Source organism: Crocuta crocuta, unplaced genomic scaffold (assembly GCF_008692635.1).
Source record: "Crocuta crocuta isolate KB4526 unplaced genomic scaffold, BGI_CrCroc_1.0 scaffold266, whole genome shotgun sequence".
NCBI classification, from domain to species: Eukaryota; Metazoa; Chordata; class Mammalia; order Carnivora; family Hyaenidae; genus Crocuta; species Crocuta crocuta.
In genome coordinates this window covers 3,357,652-3,378,939 of record NW_027531005.1, presented here as the reverse complement: position 1 = coordinate 3,378,939, position 21,288 = coordinate 3,357,652, and the positions used below count along the sequence as shown (strand labels likewise).

Sequence of the window (21,288 nt, the reverse complement as noted above, 5' to 3'; positions counted from 1 at the left end):
GAGGTAAGAAAATTAATCCTGTTTTCTCCTAATGGGAAAAACTGGAGGAGATGAGCACACAGTCCAATCAAGCCAGGACTGGGCAACACCCTGAAGGGCTGCCTTCCTGACTAAGGACCAAATAGCCAGCCTCTCACAGAGAAAAGCAAGGAATATTTCTCTGAAATGAGAAGACTGAGTTATCAAAAGTGTCAGGTAAGGCAATTTCCTATTCTTTAGCATTTTGCCATTCGTTATACAAAGATATATGTCTTTATATACAGAATTGTCACCAAATGGTCCCAGAATCGGCAGATCATACGACCAATGATTTTCAGGGGAGGAAAATTCAAAATTCAAAATGAGATTTCTCTGTTTTCTGCACACATGCAGAAAAGCAAGAAATTCTAAAGGGGAGGGGGGGAGCACACTTATACACTTATATAACACAGCAACACAACACCAGGCATGTTTTCAGTAAAAGTAAATTAAAAAATCACATGGTCACTTTTATAACCTCTCAGTTTTATACTGTGTTAGAATGATATATGTTAAATACATAGAGATAACACTAGTCAGTCATGAAAAATGCCTAAAACAAATTTAAATGACCACCATAATAAAGAATTTGATCTTTTCTTTTTTGTATTCTCCCTAGGCTTATGTCAGTAAACTAGAATAAACATGTTATTAAAAGAGAATCAATAGAAGGCTTTAAAATATACAGTACCACAAAAGGTCAAGCCCTGGTATCGATTTTAATATAACATTTTTTGTGCAGCTTCCCAAAGGATTCTTTTCTAATATTGTTCTTCATTTTTCTCTCACATTGCTCCCTGACTGGTGAATTTGTTGTTCTTGTCTGCAAAAAGCTGTCTAAAGCTGAGTTTGCTGAGTGTGTGTCATTCCTATGACAAGCTGCTGGAAATGAAAAAACAAAAAACAAAAAGTCAACTGAAAAGGAAAAAAATTAAAGGTAGTTGGAGGATAGACAAGAGAGCATGGAATACAAGATAAGGCTCAACTAGCAAAGAGTACAGAAATGTTGAAACTCAGAACAACTGGCCACCATGGACCATCCTGGGCTTTTGTCTCCCTGGGGGCCTTGCGTGGACACTGAATCCTTGAAGCCAGGAAGGCTGAGGAAACCAGAATAAGAGATGATTTCTCATGATTTAACAACAACAACAAACAAATCTCAATAAACCAGGTAAAGAACACAAATTTTCAAAATACAAATCCATGTGACCCCAGGCTCCCCTTGAACTTAAAGCACCAAATGTTCAAAGGGAAACTGGAACACCTTCCACAGGGCTCGAGGGGACTAATGAGAGGTGCAAAGATAGAGCCACAGACTTTCTGACTTCTGTCCCAACTTTCAAGGCCCACAGACTTAGATAAAACACGCTTAGTCATAGAAGTAGTAGTGTGGGACACAGTATGTATTTTAGATGTTCAAATTTTGAGCAGGTTTTTAGTTGCCAACAAAAATAGTCCAGAGCCCAAACCAGAGTCACCTAATTGCCAGTCTTTCACTTTTAGACAAAGCTGACTAAGCAACTGTCTCAGGACAGGATAGAAAAATACATCATTTTTTGCCTAAGTCACCTGAAACCAAAAAAAACTGCTGCCTCTGGAGTTAAAAATGTAGTCCCTGTTTCAAAACCCGTGAGCCGGTTATGCCTACTAGAGAAGACATGAACCACAGTTGTCTCCTAAGACCCAAAAGGAGCTGAAGAAGAACAGCTGGGAAAGAGGTGCCAGGGGAAAGAGCTGGATTCGAATCTTGACACTACATTTCATCAGTAACACAGCCTAGGGCAAGGGACTCAACCTCTCGGAGCTGCATCCCAACTGTAAATCAATCCCGTGGGGAGCAGAGCTACCCATCCATTTGCTCCCAGTTTGGTATGGGGGGCACCCAGCCTTGAATCCTGGGGAACTGTGAGGGAGACCACCCTACAGGCTGCCATACAGGCTAAGTAGTAGGGTGATCAGAAAACTCCCACAGAGTACAGAGCTAATGTACACAAATACAGCAGCACAGCACCGGGTAAACAGTAAGCAATCATTAAGTGAGAGCTGCTGTTGTCACATGACAATTCTCCTGCATCTTTTCCCTTCTGGACAAATTCTATCCCATTCTAATCCTATTTAGCCATAACCATAAAATACTATTTTAATTTGGTAATGCATTCTTGTTGACACTATGCAATGAGTTCTGCCCTCCTATTCCAGTGGAAGAAACCGTCTGAATCAAAAGCCAAAGTGCAATAAATAAAGAAAGTAGAGAAAAGGATAACCAGAGTGAGAGGACAGGAAAGAAAAAAAATATTTAGATAAAATAATCAGAGAAAGTCTCTCTGTGGGGCTGGAAAGAACACCTAATAGTAAGAGGGAGCCAGCCATGCAAAAATGGAATACAAGTATTGTAGGCAAAGAGCTATAGGCACAAACAGCTCTGCAGCTGATGTCACTGAAATGTCCAATGAGAAGACGGTAAGAGATGAGGCATGAGGATATCACATGTAAAAGGAATCAGAGGACTAGAAGGTCATGGAAAGGTCTGGACTGTATGCTAAATCTAATGAAAAGCATTACAAAATGTTAAGCAAATAAACTCCCATGATTCAAAATACATCTTTACGGGCACCTGGCTGGCTCAGTGGGTAGAGCAGCCAATTCTTGACCCAGGGTCATGAGTTCAAGCCCCCCGGTGGATGCAAACATTACTTAAAAAAATAACTTTTTAAGCACACTAATACTGCTTTGTCAAGAACTTGGGGACAAGGGTAGCTCCCTGGAGTAGACTTTGTAATAGTACAAATGAGAAATGATAATGTCTCAGACCAGGGTTTCTCACCCTTAGCACTGATGACATTTGGACTGAATACTTCTTTGTCGTTGGAGGCTGTTCTGTGCATCACAAGATATTTAGCAGCATCCCCAGCCACCACCCGCTCCCTAGACGCCAGGACCACCCTCTTAGTTGTGACAACTGCAAAGGGCTCGAGCCATGGCCAAATGCCCCATGGGTGGAGGCAAGAGGAAAATACCCCTGAGAACCACTAGCTTAGACTAAGTAGGGACAGAAACGGTGAGGGATAATGGATTCGCAACACATTTTAAAGGCAGGGACAACAGAGCTAATTAATTAGAAGGGGGAAAGGAGAGACATAAAGGCAAGAGGAAGGGAGCAAGAACAATCAGTAACGAAAATTCTAATATTACCCTTAATTTTTGTTAGGCTAACATCTAAGTTTTCAGTAGTTTCAGGAAAGTGCTTTCTATGTCAAACCTACCTGGAGCTGTACAAATAACTTATGTTACAGAAATTCACTTGGACAATAGCTTGGGCTCTTTTTCTTTAAGTCTATAAAAACTGAATCGTATGGTTGACAGGTGTATTCATAAAGAAGTACAAAATTCCCAACATTTTACAGCAAAATTTACTGAAATATTAATTTTCACCCAGTATTTGACAGTATTTTGACAGTTTTACTTCCAAATACAGTCACGTGAATAAAAAAATACCCCAAAAATCCCTTTACTTATGAATTCTTTTCAAAACTAAATTCCTTATTTATTGAGCTCCACAATCATGGCAAAATTGACTGTACTGAAATCTGAAAAACATAAAACTTCAGTAAACCACATCAAAAGAGCCTCAGAGAGAACATTCAGACTAATATATAATTGGTAACCTCAGTGTTGGACCAGAAAATAATTTAGCCTCTGAGACACAGTCGAGTAGAGTGGTGATGAGTGTGACTTCAGAGTCCAGACTGTTTGTGTTCAAATCCCAGTTTCTCTATTTTCTGGGCATGTGACTGTAAGCAAGTGAATATCTCTGTTTCAGACACTTCCTCTGCAAAGTGAGTGTACCAGCAGGAGAGCGAGCTTCACAGCGCTGCTGTGAGGGATTAAACGATCAATACGTGCAAAGTGCTTGCACCAGTGCTTGGGACAAAGAAAGGGTTCAAACTGTTCGCTGTTACTATTATTACTTATTATTATATATTATTACTGTGACAATTACTTTTCCTAGGTAGAGTCTTCTTAAATTGCATGTATTATCAGATCTAAAGTCTATCTATAAGATCTGTATATATGGCACAGGGGAAGAGGACCACAATATAAAATTGGGAGGGGGGAAAAAAAAGTTATACAATATTATTACTTCAATTTCATTTTGTTTAAAATAGAAACCATGTAAAATACTGTTAAGAATATATTTCCCCATAGATATGAATGTGTGAATGGTTTTCTATGTAGAAACAGGAGAGTAAGAAAGGGAGGGAGGAAGATGACTAAATTTTTATGCTTCTATTATTATGTGAATTTCTTCAATAGGGATTTCTTTTGTGTATGTATATTATTCTTTTTCTTTAACAAATAAACATCCATGTTTTCAGTAGTTTGAGGAATGACCTTTCTCAGTCAAACCTACCAGGTTCTGCCGCAATAATAAAGATTGCAGACACTCTGTTGGGTAATGGTTTTTAAAAGGCGAAAGATTTATATGAAGAGAAATCAGAGTATGGGCAATGGTTTTTTAAATTAATTGACATTTCCCATATTAAATTAGTGGTTTCAGTTGCCTTTTTTTCTTTTGGTTTTGTTTTGATTTGATTTGGTTTTAATCCATCATCCTATTGTAATTATAGGAAAAGCGTAATTTATGGGTTTTTAAGGAATTCTTGTTCTAATCTAATCAGCATTGGCAATAAACGCACTGGGAGATAAGGAATTTAAGCAATCCATTCTAAGAAGTTGTGAAGGAACTCAAATTTAAATCATTAATTGAAACAGGAATGGTTAATAAATTATTTTCATACTTTATACTTGATATAAAAAATCACACTCAAATCACTTTACTGGGAATAACTGGAAAAGTTCACTTCAGGTGAAATGGTTTGATTGTGAAGGCGCTACAGGATGTATGTGTAGGGAAGCAGCAGTAAACAGTATATGATAAACCGCTCCATGCATCATACCTGCACATTATTCAACACAGGAATTCTATATTCTAGTTCCAAAGGCACATTGTCCTAACAGCTAATTTTCTTAACATTTAAAAACACAGAAGTTTGTCAACTAAATGTGATACCTTATCAAATTACTTTGACTATTACAATAAAAACGAATGAATAATAAATAACACGACAAACCAAAAATCCAATACATGAAGCAACACAACCAATACAAAATAATAGAACGACTCTAAGTGTCTTTAAAAACAAAAATCCCAAGAATGAATATAAAAGGAGAAATGGAAAATGATTTCTACTCCACCGTCATTTATTAAAGTAAATCCTACGCCTCTTTATTACCTATGGAACAACGACAGGGCCAGGCGGCTCCAATGAACTCAGCAGAACACGGCTGAGCACACACGTGCCTCAGTGGCCACAAGCTGTCACTCCTCTCCAAAGTTCAGGAGGCCGAGTACAACCTGCTGCCATACGCCAGGCCACAACACTGAGCAGCTAAGAAAAATGTCCCAATCTTAAGCTAACAAGAAATTCAAATTGCCTCCATCACTTAAAATATGTACATAAATGAGCATTTAATAGTTAAGTTACAGCCTACATAAATAAAGAATATTAACTTTAAACGCAAACTCAAAAGATTTTGGTCCTAAAACAAAGGAAGTTGTAAAAAGACTGTCCTGGACAGCTGCCCAGATTTAATAGTCAGTAGCACATCACAGAGGTCCTCTTCGAGCAATCTTTTATTTACTATGATTTAGAGGTGAAAACCCAAGTAAATGCTTCCTACTCCTCCACACAATGAGAAATGAAAAACTTTAAGGAAAGTACCTCCTGTACACACAGAAAGGTAGCGCTGCGGAACGGTAAAGTGCATGGACTCCACAGACATGGGTTCGAATTCCAGACCCACCACTTACTATAGCTACAAGCTTGGGTAAGTTCCTTTTTACCTCTTGGTTTCCTTATTTATAAAGTGGGGTAAGAGAGTTGCTGCAAGGATGAATGACTTAAAATTTATCAAGTGCTCAGAATAGCACTGAACACAAATATAAGACAGCACCACTTAACAATTATTTTTCAATTTTCCCATTTTAGGTAGGCAAATGGGTCCTGTATTGGAAATGGTTTTCATAACAGATAATGTGTGACCCCAGAGTGAATATTCTATGTGCTTGTCATGTATAAACTGCGAAGAAAGTTTCCAAAGACAACCATATCCACTTTTCGGTAAGAGTGGGATATGAAAGAATATGGGTTCTCTCAGCAAAATACTAAATAAATAGAAAACATGACCCACTAGCTTTTTAACAGTTTTCTCCAACCAGGAAAGGAAGAGGGAAGGGTTATTACTTAAACATCAAAATGTGTCACTGTTTGGAAATATTATAATGCTGAGAAAAAAATTTACATCTGATTTAAAACCCTGTTGCCCACACTCACTTTCAGCTTGAGAGGCGCTACTGGCAAAGCTGTTAAGGTCAGAAGAGGAAAGAGAGGACCCTGTCTGTATATTTTCCCACTGTTTCCAAAGTAAACTGCCATAGAAGGATCTCACATTCTTCTACACTCTTCTCTGCACAGCATTATTTACCAGCAGGATCAGCAGATGTCTCCCAGGAGGGCCAGGACCGAGGGCTCAGCCAGAGTGAGGCCCAGCCTACGTGGTCCACCGTCCTTAAATACTAACGTCTGGACTCAGGAAATGGACACCAGACCACTGCCCACTCACCTTCTTGAACAGAAACAAAACCGCATCTATCCAGCAAATGCTGTTTGGACAAGACAAGTACACTCCTCACACACAAAGCGTCCAAATTGGAGAGAAAATTACCCTGACCACAGGTTTCTCAAACTGAGCCCTAATTGGCATCAAGGCCTATGAAAATGATTCCCAGGTCTCTAGGAAGGGCAAAGGGGGGATAAAGGCTGACGTCCTTGTCCTACCCAGATGGCACTTTACACTGGAGTCCCACGTCGGGCTTCCTTTGAATCAGTTTTTTACAGGATGACGAGAGACAGTATGATTCTATCACCTCAGCAATAGACCGTGTGGAGCTCGGGGGATGTCTGATCCAAGTCCTGGTTCAGCTACGGACTGAGAAGCTTCACGTATGTCTACTTCAGTCATCTGTTTCTATGAAACAGTGATAAACTATTAATGCTACGGTCAGGGTTCTGGAAGGAATGATAAGTGATTTACAGAGCACATTACAACCCTCTCTCTTCCCCAGATTGTACTGGGCAACACAGAAACAGCAACAGGAGCTACTACAACCACACAACACTCAGAAACCAATTCCTAAAAACTTCCAAATGCAGAAACCAATCTTGGCACAAATTACTTCAAACACTGTATGCTTCACGAGAGAAAACTCTGTAATTACTATCAGAAGAAACAAGTGAACAAGAAGTGGTTGAACATCACTGCTGCTAATACAATCAATGAAAAAGTTACAGATTTCTATGGCATGTTTGACTGATTCTGGTTTTCTAGGCTCAATATTCCTACCATATAGAAACAGCTTCTTAAACAGGATTCAGGGTGGGCTTCTCCAACAATAATAGCATTGATAGGAAAGAAAACCAGCTTTGGAAAAACAAGAGATGTAAATAAAACACAGACTGGATAATCCAATCTTCTATAATGGCTGGTTATAGCTAGAATGGAGTAGACTCTATTAAAAAAAGTAAAGTGTCACTTGAAGAGAAAAAGATGAAAGTAGCAGATGGCGAGAGATTCCAATACCTAGTACATACAAAGCACTTCCAGTCACGTTCCCAGGAAAAGTACTGGGTGGCTAAGATGTGATCTTCCCTACTGCACTAAGAACGAGTTAGGTCTTTATCTACTTTTAAACAAATATAACAGAAAATGGATAGGTATAACACAACAGCAATACTGTATTTTTTTAAGTGCTTCCATAAGAAAATAAATCTATTATATTGGGGTTTTTAATACTACAGAAGGAGCTCTTAAATGTCAGCGAGTATAAAGGAATAGTTTGCAGATAATGCCAACGAACTGTCCACTACCATTACCGAGCCAAACATGGAAATATGTCCACTTCACAGCAGATACACGTTACACCTGGATAGCAGAGGTGTGTCACTGAAGAATGATAACTCGAGTTTCATTAATCACCTTATTGGCAAATATTTATACATCAGAAGTAAGATTCATTTGCCTGTGACAGTTGAGTGCTTTGAGAAAATATTGACTTCTAACTGATCTTTTAAAGTCATTTAAAAACTACACCTGTAAGGGGCGCCTGGGTGGCTCAGTCAGTTGAGTGTCCGACCTCAGCTCAGGTCATGATCTCATGACTCGTGAGTTCGAGCCCCGCATTGGGCTCTGTCTGTGCTGACAGCTCAGACCCTGGAGACTGCTTCAGATTCTGTGTCTCCCTGTCTCTGTCCTGCCCCTGTTCCCACTTGCTTGCTTGCTCGCTCTCTCTCTCTCAAAAATAAACTTTAAAACAATAAAATAAAAAACTACATTCCTATGATGAGTACAATTATCCATAGTACTTCTTGCCTGAAAACTGGCTTTTGTTATTTAAGTACTATACGCATAGAGATTACACACAGGTTGAAGGTAGGTAATTTCATAACTGTGATTTATGTCTACAACTGGAAAATGGCGTTTCACACTACACTAGTTTAAAACAAAGATTTATGGGGTGCCTGGGTGGTTCAGTTGGTTAAGCGTCCAACTTCGGCTCAGGTCATGATCTCAGTTTGTGGGTTCGAGCCCCGTATCAGGCTCTGTGCTGACAGCTAGCTCAGAGCCTGGAGCCTGCTTCAGATTCTGTGTCTCCCTCTCTCTCTGACCCTTCCCTGATCATGCTGTCTCTATCCCTCTCTCTCAAAAATAAATAAAACATTTAAAAATAAATAAATAAAACAAAGATTTATAAGACAAGTATTTATAGTCTCTAGTTAACATCTGATTTTTATTTTTTATTAATTTTTTTAATGCTTATTTATTTTGAGAAAGAGAGAGGTAGAGGGTGAGCAGGGGAAAGGCAGAGAGAGGAAGGGAGACAGAGAATCCCAAGCAGGCTCCATGCTTGAGTACAGAGCCCAATGCAGGACTCAAATCCACGAACCGTGAGGTTATGACTCATAGTCAAAAGTAAGACGCTTAAATAACTGAGCTACCCAGGGGCCCCAAACGTCTGATTTTTAAAGGCATAATTTGTTTTTATTTTTAACAAAACATAAAATATATATGTATATGTTATAGAACAGGCCGTCCTTGCTAGAAGACTGTCAGGATTTTCTAGCCCCAGTGATTCAACTGCACAATGTCTGTGAGAGCTCACTACATGAAAGGCACCACACTACGTACATAACTTCTGACAGGTATTTTCAATGTGACGCTAACAAACAATAACCTGTTTTTCTCCAGTAGACTCTTTCCTCCTTCCTTTCCCTGTTTTTTCCTTCAAGGGCAGAAAACATCTAATAATAAAACTGAAATGAATTATGATATATAATGAGCTTAAACAGAAGACACCATCACTGTGAACTTCACTTTTACAATAAGAAACTAAATGCACAAAAAAGCTTATTTAAGCCCTTATTTGATGACATAAGCTCTTACTTGATGCTATAAATTGAAAACTGAATGGACTGTGCTATACTCTAACTTACCCAGATACTGATAAAATTTATGACTAATATATTAAACCAAATTAATTATTTTAAGTCTCATAAACCTAGGGTAATTTTCCAAGTAATTAAAAATGAGGTGAAATTTCAACTGATGTTCATCCAAAACAGCAAGCAAGTCATCTGGGTGAATGCACGGTTAGTTACAACATCATGTAGCTATTCCCTTCCTGTTTTCTTGAAGAAAGGTTATTAAAACTGAAACACTCGTGCTTGCCTTTGTAGGTAAAGAAGTGAAATTCAAATGCCAAGGGTCAGAGGTCAGAAGCAGTCCCATTTTTCTTGCTGTCAGAGACTGACTCTTGGAGGTAGGGTGCAAAAGACCACATTCTAAGTATATCCTCAAACTGAAGCATATTGTGTCCCCCGCTATACTGGTCTGCTACGGTTACAACACAGTGTGGTCAGACATAATCCAAAATAGGCAATAAAGAATAAGAGCAAAAACAGACTGCTGACATGGGCACTCAATTTACACTGGACTCCCAATGCACCAAACAACCATTCCATCCATGAGATGTTGTGGTAAGCAAAACTGTGATTCCAAATTAGACCCATCAACTTTAGTGTATTAATCTTAGGTCAGTGATTTGGGGGGTATCATCTTGTCAACTAAGCAAATAACTAAAGATTTTCATAAAACAGAATCAGATCTAAAATTAACTGAATTGAGCTCCATGTGTAAATGTTCCCTGAGATGTGGTGAGAATAGAACACATACAGTCATCGTGCTTACAATTAGCTGCATCGTCACGGGTCTTCATGGAGACCATTCCCCACAAGGCAACTCTTAATTAGGCTACGTCTGCATGTTAGCTCTAAGGGAGTGCAGATTTAAAGGAAAAGAGTTTAATGTGAATGTTCAATGGCCAGTTTAAAGGATTTCTGAATGGGCTCTAACTGTGTGTGGCCCTGCCAGACAGAGATGCCCTAAAAGGCCTCCTGCAGCAGGCAGGGCACGAGGCAGACCCTCAGGAAGTCCTTTCGGACCTGACAGACGTTGCGGCCTGAGGCATGTGTGGACTGTACTGACGGAATGCAGTTCCAGGACCGTGGTCTGCCGTGTTTTCACCCTCCTGAAAGCATCTCACAATTGCTGTCTGCCACACTGCAGTCCTGCAGCTGTCTCAGCCTGCACCAAGCATCAGCATTTGCACAACTGCTAGCAGCAGCCTGGAAAAAACCCAGGAATGACAGTGGAGCAACCTTTTAAGGAATGCTGCATTGCCAAGGTTTTGATGGCACAAAATATGGGACCTCATATGGAAAAACAAGAACATCAAGACCCTGAGTCAAAGAGTGATTCAGAAGACTCAGACCCAATATGAAAAGGGGCATATTGGGTCAGATCATTCTTTGTGTGGGCTGGGGGATGGTAACCCTACGCATTACAGGATTTTTAGAAGCACCTCTGGCCTCGACCTGCTAGATGACAATAGTGACAAGCTGTGACAGCCAAAAATGTCTCCAGATATTGTCCTATGTCCCCTGGGGACCAAAATCTCCCTCAACTGAGAACACTACCTTAACCTATTTATTTTGCTTACATTTTCCTTTTTCATGAATACACAAAGTGATAGGTTTTTAAAAATTCAAAGTAAATCTTAATGAGCTCTTTCAATAAAATTTCTAAGAGATAAACTATTGTGCTATAATTTGCAGCAATTAGTTTCTTAGTGGTACATCAAACGCTCCTTAAAATCGATGACATCTTCAATTCAATGAAATTTAGCCACCCACCATCCTTCCCCCTTTGTTGTGAAAACTTCATCCTGATTTCCTTTGGGGGAATTACTTCTACCCCGCTGTGCACACTTTAGTAGTACCCAGTTCTTCCCTAGTAGTAGTTCTCTCATCTTCCTTTTGATTCTCTTGAGCTATCCAATATGCTTCTAAAAATTTCCTTGCTTCCTAAGTTACCCAGAACTCAGTTTCAGTCTTTCAACCAAAAAACCTAACTGAAACAAAAATCCTTCTCTAAGCTAGCCTGATGGAAGACATTTTGGATTAGTTCACTGCCACAAAGTTCATCAGCTTATTAAAAATGTTACTGCCAGGGTGCCTGGGTGACTCAGTTGATTGAGTGTCCAACTTCAGCTCAGGTCTTGATCTCGCAGTTCGTGAGTTTAAGCCCTGTGTCGGGCCCTGTGTTGACAGCTCAGAGCCTGGGGCCTGCTTCAGATTCTGTGTCTCCCTCTCTCTCTGTCCCTCCCCCCACTCACTCTGTCTGTCTATCCATCTCTCTCTCTCTCTCTCAAAAATAAACATCAAAAAAATAATAAAAAGAAAAAGTGTGACTGCTTCCCTTACAACATTTGCCACACAGGCAGCGTGAATGGGCTATAGATGAAGCCAGAATTGTTCAAACAGTGTGATGGGTCTTAGGTATTCATTGTACTCGTCTCTGATTTTCAGTGTGCTTTAAAATGTCCATAATAAGAAGGTTAAATAAGGGTAACAAATACTCTGTAGATAAAAATATCAAAGTCAAAATAATTTCCAAAGTCCTTTTTGCCCAAATTTGATTCCTTACACATCTGTGTACTTACATGCCAACCTTAAGTGTTTGGGAAGTCGCCTGCAATTATGTATGCATCTGGACAGCAAGGGAAAGCGAGTAAGCAGTATTACAAATGACGGACAATGGCACAAGGAACCATTCTTTGAAACTCTTAACAGGCTTTATTCAATTAAGGCAACAGATACAATAATGTATGAAGGCCTAGTGACTCCAAAAAGTTGCTTCTGAAAGACTACATGTAAAACTTTCTTAATCCTTCTAAAATTTCTTCCCCAGTAGAAAAAAGAAAAAAAAAAAAAAAGCTATTGATTCTTCCAAGAACTACCATACAGATGAACACACACTTTTTGCTGAGAGCTGACAGCTATAAGTTTTCATGAAGAAGGCTTCAGACAAAATATTTTTTTAAAGAAAAAATAATAAAAAGGTTGTGCTACCCTCCACTCTCCTTAAAGGTGACAGAAAATAAATTCTTTATCAATAGTCATTTGTCCAGGTTATAGCAAAGCTGCCAACCCCAGTCCACAAGAGATAAGAAACTGGCTCTCACTGGCACCTTTTACTCATCCCGTTTGCCCTTTACCCTTTTACAGACCAAGGCAGAGAAAATGGGAGTTGAATAATGAAGAGGAAGAAAAACACACACAAAAAAAACAAAAACAAGACACTACAGTGAGAGTTACTGTAACTAAAAGCCTGTACCATATGGGGAGAAAAGAAGACAAAAGTCCTATGTGAAATATAAAAAGCAAAGTAAATATGAGAGTCTAACCAAAAAAAAAGCCTTATTAAAACAAATTCAACTAAAAATAATAAAATTTCAAAGACAAGAAATTCTACCATAACATTGATTTTCTTTGCTTCTTAATGAAAATGGTCTGAAATTTTTTGAATATTCAAACTCCAATCTCTAATTATATACATCAACCTAACCTAATTAAGTAATTATAAAGTGTTGCATAGGAAACTATTGAAATATACACAGACCCTTTTAGCAGCACTAATTACATCCTGATTTTTTAAAACCCTAAGCCATGAGCCTTCCCTGTTTGCTGAGAAAATGGTGGTCTTAATCTTAAAACTTATGTCTTATTCCATACATTTCGAGCAAATTAGAGATAACTCAGCACTTTGTCAAAGGGAAAGAAACATTAGAGAACATTTTTCAAACCCCTCAGTTTAGAGATAAAAATCTTTGAGGCCCTCAGAAGTTGAATTACACGTTGAAGATCCTGTGGTCAGGGAGGACTAGAATCCAATTCAAAGATTCCTTACACTGAGCTTTCTCACACAAAATAGTTAAGCAGTTCAAAATAAGAACAAATACATACTGGGCATCTACACGTGGTAGGTGTGTGCCTAGTAGTCACATGATTACATAATAAAGTGTGCTAAATGCAAATTTCAGAAGTAGCACAGATGGAAGCACTTGATTCCATCTTGGATTAAAATGTATTCATTTATTGTTATGAAGAAGTATAGACTTTAAATCTTTAAAAGGAGTATTTTTTACCCTAAAGAAATTACCATGCTGTCTTGAATGTTGCTTTTTTATCAATTTATGTTTTTCCACACCTATCTGAATCAGCACAGAAAGATATACTTGACTGTCAAGTATTCCATGGGAGGCATGTATCCTAAGTTATTCATCCCATCCCCATAATGGGCATTTGGATTGCTTCCTATTCTCAACTATTACAAAAATACTTCAGTGAACATTCTTTCAGCTGTTAGCAGTAGTAATAATGACAGTAATTGTACAGATGTACAAAAGAATAAAATGTTCAAGAGTGGTTACCTCCACAGAACAGAATTATGGAGGACTTTGACTTTTCAACCTTACATTTTTCAGCAATGTCTTCAGCTTTTTTAAGTGACCACATTACTAATTAAAACTATTTGTTAATATGGGCACTATGTAAAACATGTAACATTCACTGTTAGCTACAATACTGTAAATCTTATCACCCACAGTAGATATACAATTTACAATCATAAACACATTTGCTGAAAGCAACTAGCCTAAGAAATGCCTGGGGAATCCTCAAGAAATACCTCTCACATACCAAGAAACTTTGCAGTAATCATGCGGCTACGAACCGCATGAGAGATACAACGGTCACAATCAAGTGTGGGAAGTGGGTAAGGAAGGGTGTATCCAAAACTGAAAATGGCCACATTCATATGTTCCACACATTGCGCAGCTCAAATACAAATAGTGAGCCTTATTACAATCATTCCTCTCCAAAAACATTCCATGGGTATGACAAGAGTCCACCAAAATCTCCCTCAGATATCAGAAAACTCACCGTTTCTGATTTTCAGACTCTTTCTTTGCTTGCTCCAATGCCAGCTCCTCGGCCACCCTTCTTTTCAATTCTTCATCAGAAACTAGGATCAATAAAGAGTGGAAGGGGAGAAAAATCAGTGATTTCTTAAAAACAAAAGCAAGAAAATACACCAGAAAACAGAGCTGAGACTAGATTTTAATGGGCCAAGTTCTGCCAGCTGGTCAGCATCTCCTTGGACATACCTAAGCACTGTAGAAAAGACCAATTAGTGTACTTCAGGAGTAATTTAATCAAAAGTTCCCTGGTGACCTAGAAATTTCCATACCTGCCAAAATGTATAATAAATTCAAGGAGCTGCTTACTGCCCACTGGTGACTGAACCATTAAGTACAAATTCTTTAAAATGATGTCCTATCACTAAAGTTTGACAATCACATAGAAAAGGAAGAGAGGCTGGAAGGAAGTGACTTCAGAAAGGAAGAGGAAGAGGACACCAAAACATTCTCACTTTGATAATTAAACACTTTAAAGAACCATTTATGACAGGAAGAAAATCCTTTGTATTTATAACCATTTTTCCATGATTTGTGAAAAAGGGCATTTATGATTTACAAAAATTTTAAAGCCGTATTTTTGGAATCTATGTCATTCCACGTCAAGTGCCAACAATTGGAAAGAGACGCAAAAAAAGTGCTGAGAACACAGCTGCAGCTTTCTAAATACCTGGTGACTTGATTTGAAACATCTGGTCTTTCCAATTGGAAGATGCTGTACGATATGTTTTGTAAAGATCCTTACAGCTATGATAGCAAGTCAAACAGACAAATCCTGACATACTCCTTAAGAGCCTTCCATAAGAAATAAGCAGAGACCATTTCCTCTTTACTAGAAATACACTACCCAAAGTCATGACCAAGAAAGCAACACAAAAATTGGGGGGAATCTAGGAATACATACAGGAGCTAAGAAGTATTTCACATGGTGGAGGCTATTAGGTGGGAAATTAGGCAGGACTGTCTCCTGTGCAACATCACTTTATTTGATGGTCTCCATGCTTATCAGCACCTTGCCTTAGCACATATGCAAAAAACTGAATTACAATAGGACCCAGAAAGCCTTTATAAAATTTAGCTGACACTGGACAATAACAAAGAAGATATGGAAAAGGTCATAAGGATGTGGGGTTTTTTTTAATTTTTAATGTTATTTATTTTTTGAAAGAGAGAGATACAGAGTGTGAGCAGGGGAGAGGCAGAGAGAGAACACACACACACACACACACACACACACACGCACATACACACAAAATATGAAGCAGGCTCCAGGCTCTGAGCTGTCAGCACAGAGCCCAACATAGGGCTCAAACTCATGAGTCCTGAGATCATGGCCTGAGCCAAAGTCAGACGCTTAACTGACTGAGCCACCCAGGCGTATTTTCTTAGTTATAGATTATCAGGAAACAACACCCTGTATTTTCTTAGTTGTAGATTATCAGGAAACAACATCATCAAGAAGGTGAAAAGACAGCTGACAGAATGGGAGAAAATACTCACAAATCATATAGCTGTTAAGAGACTTGTATCCAGAATACACAAGCAAAAAATTAAAAATGGGCAAGGCATAGAAATAGGCATTTCTCTATTAATAGATAATACAACAGGCCAATAAGCACATGAAAAGTGACTGAAGGCCATTCAGTCAATTTAAAAAAATGATACACCAATTCAAACCCAGTACAATCAAAAAGATAAACATTAACAAGTGTTGCTGAGAACGTGAAGAAATTATGGCAATATTACTCACAATATTCCAAAACTGAAAATCTAAATGCCTATCCACTGATGAATGGATAAATAAAATGTATGTCCATCTCAATGAAGCTTTAAAAAGAAAAAAGAATGTAATACAGAAGAAGAAGAATGGATGAAAATTAGGAAAAGGAGTAAACGCTAACTGAGGTCTAATCCCAGCTTGGCCATCAACAATCTGGAGAACCTGGGGGAAGTTACCAGCCTCTCTGCACAGTTTTCCTCAAAGGTGTTCTCAAATGCATGTTCTCCAGAGTCCCTTTGAACTATATATACTCAGGTGCCCTTTGGCTTCTCTCCTGCTTCACCGTCCATAAGATGAGAAAGACAGAAGTCTCAGCTTTGAAAAGGTCACATAAAATCAAGAAAAAACTAGAACAGAGAATTCTGTCTACACTCAGGCAAATCTTCAGAGTCTTTTAGTGTTAAAGGCTTTAAAACAATACAAACACTAGCAAGAGAAATTAGACAGTTACTTAGCTCAGCAAAGAGTCTAAATAGAATAGTCTCTTTTTCCATTAGCTAGACTTCTTATCAATCAAGTAACCTACCCAAGTTTTGATTTCCTCGATCAAAAACAGGACCAGCTGGGTTACATGGGTGTCAAATGGCTATGAGGTTCTACACTCTGCTCTCCATAAGGCGATGATTTTCACATTTTCAGCTACTTCTCATAAACAAGCAAAACAACATCACACTTCATTTTTTCAAGTTGTTCACAGCTGGTAGCTCTAATTAGTAGCAAAAATTGAAACAAATATTTAACCCAATTAATACTATCCAAACTATACCCTTAAGTTTCACATACCAGTTAGAATCCACACACGGTCAGACTGATGTGTGCAGTAACACCGTTTCCCCTGGATTTTTTCAAATTAGCACAGCAACATTTTTCTCAGGCAAAACTCAATCAAATTCTCAATCACAATTCAACTGACCTTCATTCAACCAATCAAAACTAAGCTTCGGTGAGACCTCAGGATACCAGATCTGAGAATGCAGCAATGGGATCTGTTTTCTAAGTGAGCTGATAAAACAGTCTCCATATCTTCCACAGTGCATTTTATGCCTCTCACATAGGGGCTTCCTACCACAGGAAAAGCCAAAGTCAACAGAGAGCTTCTTACAACGGTGTGATAAACCTAAAGTGGAACAGAAAGGACTCCATGACCAAATGGTGACCAGCTGGGTGGCTGGGAAGGCAGCCATGCAGAAGAGATTGCAGAGAAAGAAATGTAGCCTCAAGGCTTGTCCTCTCTCTCTATACCATCGTGCCTATCATGTCAACCCCACCACCTGCGGGGTGGGGGAGTGACAGAGAGATGGAGGTAACTGGTGATGTCATCTAGGCAGGCCACAAGGGAAAGAGGTGGGAGTGAGAAATTACCAGCAATGCAAATGGCCAGGAACTCCTAGTGGCTACTGAAGAAGACATGCCCAAGGGGCCAACAAGCTGACATCACTTATGGTCAGTAACGAGACCAACACACAGCTGTCTTTCTAATGCCCCAGCTATTTCTAGAAAAGAAAAAAAAATACAGCGTTGGGTCTCATGTCCAAGGTCACAGCTGAAAAAGTAATTACCTTAGCTACAAGTGAGAATTTAAAATAACAAAAGATAAAACATGACCTAGCATAAAGAGTTTAAAATCTAAAATAGCAAATCTAAGCCAGGCAGGAAAATAAACCAGTGTAGTAATGGGTTTTGAGCAAATCTAGGTTTCATGTTATTTGTTTTTAAATCAATAGAATACAGAAAGCAACAATGTATTCTTCTGATGGGTCTGGTCCAAAGCACAAAAGGGAAAAGAGATATATACCATTTGGAGACCACTATTTAAAATGGCCTTTCTGAAAACACTCTTTTCAGCTCTCAGGATCTGAACATTTTCTCAAATAAAACTGTTATTAAATTAAAAGGTCAGAGTTTCAGGATGGACTACTTTAAGAGAAGCACAAGAAAGGCCAACCTTGCCTATTAGCACAGTGAGTTTCCAAGCAGATTTTTAGGGACGGGCAAAGTTTGTGAAATAAGAAAAAGTGAAAAAGAGATATGCTCCAACCATAGAAATCAGATTTGCCATGGAAATGTGCAAACCTATTTCAAGCCCAGTAAGTATGGTTGCACAGCTTTTACATACATACAACACTTTCCTTTCAAAATGTGTTAAGACAAAAGGGTATTTTCTTCACATACTTGAATGCCTTCCTTTTAAAAATCTCCTCAAAAAACATTTTAATGTCTTCCTCAGTGGCAAATTGTGCCTTAATGAACACAAACACTGGCATTTTCTCAATTAGTTGTAGATGATACAACACTGATCAAAGAACATGTGAGAAAAAGTCAAGTATTGCTATCGCTTGGATATAGCAAATCTGGCCCTAAATCCTTTTTAAAACTATTAATTGAAAATAATAAATACTTATATGGTTGAAAGCAGCTCAAAATTCCTAACAAACCTGTATTTGTTTTTAGTAAACAAACATTCTAAACAAATGTTTTCATTAGTCCACTATCTCTTTACCAATTGCCTAGCAATCTTTTACTCCTCTTGGCCACATTATAAATTTCTAAGAATTTAAAATCTTTTTCTCTTAAGTTTTATTTATTTATTTTGAGGGGCAGGGGGTGGGGAGCAGAGAGAGTGAAGAGAAAGAATCCCAAGCAGGCTCTACACTCAGCGAAGAACCCGATTTGTGCAGCTTGATTCTCACAAACCATGAGATCATGGCTGGAGTCAAAATCAAGAGTCAGACGCTTAACCAGCTGAGCCACACAGGTGCCCCTAAGAATTTAAATTCTTGAGAAATTCTGAGAATCTAAATTTCTCATTTGGGTTCAGGATCAAATAAGAAATCCAAGATTCCTACCTTGTTCTAGATCCTAGTAATCTTAGAAATAGAACACCATGGTCTTAATTCTCAGAGGAAATGTAGCATAAATTCATTATGCCTCACCTGCCTTCTATGTGATATGACTTGTATCCACGTTCTGTTTTCAGAAACTAGTTAAACTAGAGGCAGACACAGAAGGAAGAGGTGAAGACAGAGACTCACTATACTCAAGACAGTTCCTTGACTGGAAAACAGAAATGATTCCAAAAGATGGAAGAATTTTATGAATACCTCATCATCTATGAAAAAACAAAAACTTGAAACTACAACTATGATTCAAGATTTACACGGATTCTCTGAACCTCAAGGGACATATCAATGTCCTCTGTAACACTGTCCACCTATGACTTTCTTTTCCTTTCATTTTCTTTGCAACATCCTTACACTATTAATTCCCTCCCCAGTTACAATACGCCTTAAACAATCTCCAAAAGTTACTTAATGAAAATGATGGCTTGCCTCTTAGCAAAATGTCAGGTCCATTGGGACTTCTTTCCTCCATTTCTCTTTCCGGTTTTACCATTTGCAGATGCATGTCATGTCCGATTTTACAAAGCCTATTATTTTCATATGCTAGTTTAAGAACACTGAAGTGGAACTATAAAGATCTATGTAATCACATAACACAAGCAGCAGATTTTACAGAAACACTGAAACTCTGCCAGGATTGAGATAGTTGAGCCACAGCTTACACCAGAAGACACAGCCAAATTAAATTTTCAGCTCCATAGAAATATCCATTAATCTTATAATTTCAATCGATTCATTAATAAAAAAAGGACTGATTGTTTTAAATATAATAATGAAAGCATCCATGCAACCAATGAAATACAGCACATAGTATATTAGAACTAAATGGCTTACAGCATGGGTTGCAGAATAAATCCTGTCCCACTCCTTAAAAAAGGTATAAGGTGTGATTGGGAGAAGAATCAAAAGATGACAAGGATAAATCTCTGAGGTTAAAAAGAAACATGTAACAATTTGCCATTACCCATTTATAGCACCATTTACTTGGCAGACAAATAAACCTGATTTAAACATACACACACACACACACACACACACAGGGTATATTAAGTATGAATGTTCAGCTGACAGTTACGTTAACTATCACCCAAGGATAAGGTACTTTATGATTGTCTTCCAAAACATGCTGTCTGTCGAAGTACCTGACAGAGTAATTGAGGCTACCTGTATGTTAAAGTTAATGACAGTGTTAGAACAAAAATTCTTAAATGCACATTCATAACCGTAAATATTGAATGAGAAGGCACAGTAGTACAAAGAGTTTGGCAACCTAAACATTAGCAGCATCAAGCTAATGGTTTATTTCGTAGTATTATTGCTCCATCAGGATTTATATACCTTTGTAAATTTCTAATTTGAATGGATAATATACAAATAATGTCCACCTTATTGTTTGCTTTACAATCGGCACTGACGGAAACCAGCTCCATGTTCCTTTCTATGGGAAAACACACATCAATAGCAGGCCGCGGAAGCTGTATAACAACCGACAAGCTCATCAGTCATACTCTACAGTTTCCACATTTTTAAGTAGATAATTCATAAAACCAGTATTGAGAATCAAACAGATCTAGTATTTCATGTCTTAATATCCTGAATGATAGTTGCAAGACCTCACAAAGCCTCAAGGAAAATAAGATCTATAATTTAAATTAAAAAATAATAATTACCTCTGGGTATTGCTTTTTGATGCATAGCTTAACTTTTTTGTTTCAGAAATGGATGTGTTTTGTTCAAAAGGATAAAACTATAAATGAAACAGCATTAAAACCCCAAATAAAGTACCCAAACCACCCAAACCTGCTTCTGTTTCACTTCAGTAGTCCTGAGCATAGACATACTCAAATACTTCTCTGGAGAGACATGTGAAATGCAAAGGCAGCCAAGCTGGAAATGAAGGGGGCTCCCATATAGTCCAGGCTTTGCCCCAATTAGTTTTTGTAGATTTTGCTCAAAAACAGTTCGTGAGATGAAGCCCCACAGAGAGCTCTGTGCTGACAGTGCAGAGTCTGCTTGGGATTCTCTCTCTCTCTCTTTCTCTCTCTCTCTCTCTCTCTCAAGTAAACAAACATTAAAAAGGAAAAAAAATACACACT

The 21,288-nt window shown here is 38.3% G+C and overlaps 1 protein-coding gene across 3 annotated transcripts in view; it reads right to left on the bottom strand.

Moving 5' to 3' along the window:
- CHCHD3 (coiled-coil-helix-coiled-coil-helix domain containing 3) overlaps positions 1 to 21,288 on the bottom strand; it is a 269,412-nt gene that overhangs the window by 198,408 nt on the left and 49,716 nt on the right. For all 3 annotated transcript variants that reach the window (XM_077770788.1, XM_077770791.1, XM_077770790.1), the window contains exon 3: positions 14,478 to 14,559. In XM_077770788.1, the coding sequence (XP_077626914.1) occupies positions 14,478 to 14,559 (82 nt within the window). The remainder of the gene's footprint in view (positions 1 to 14,477; positions 14,560 to 21,288) is intronic.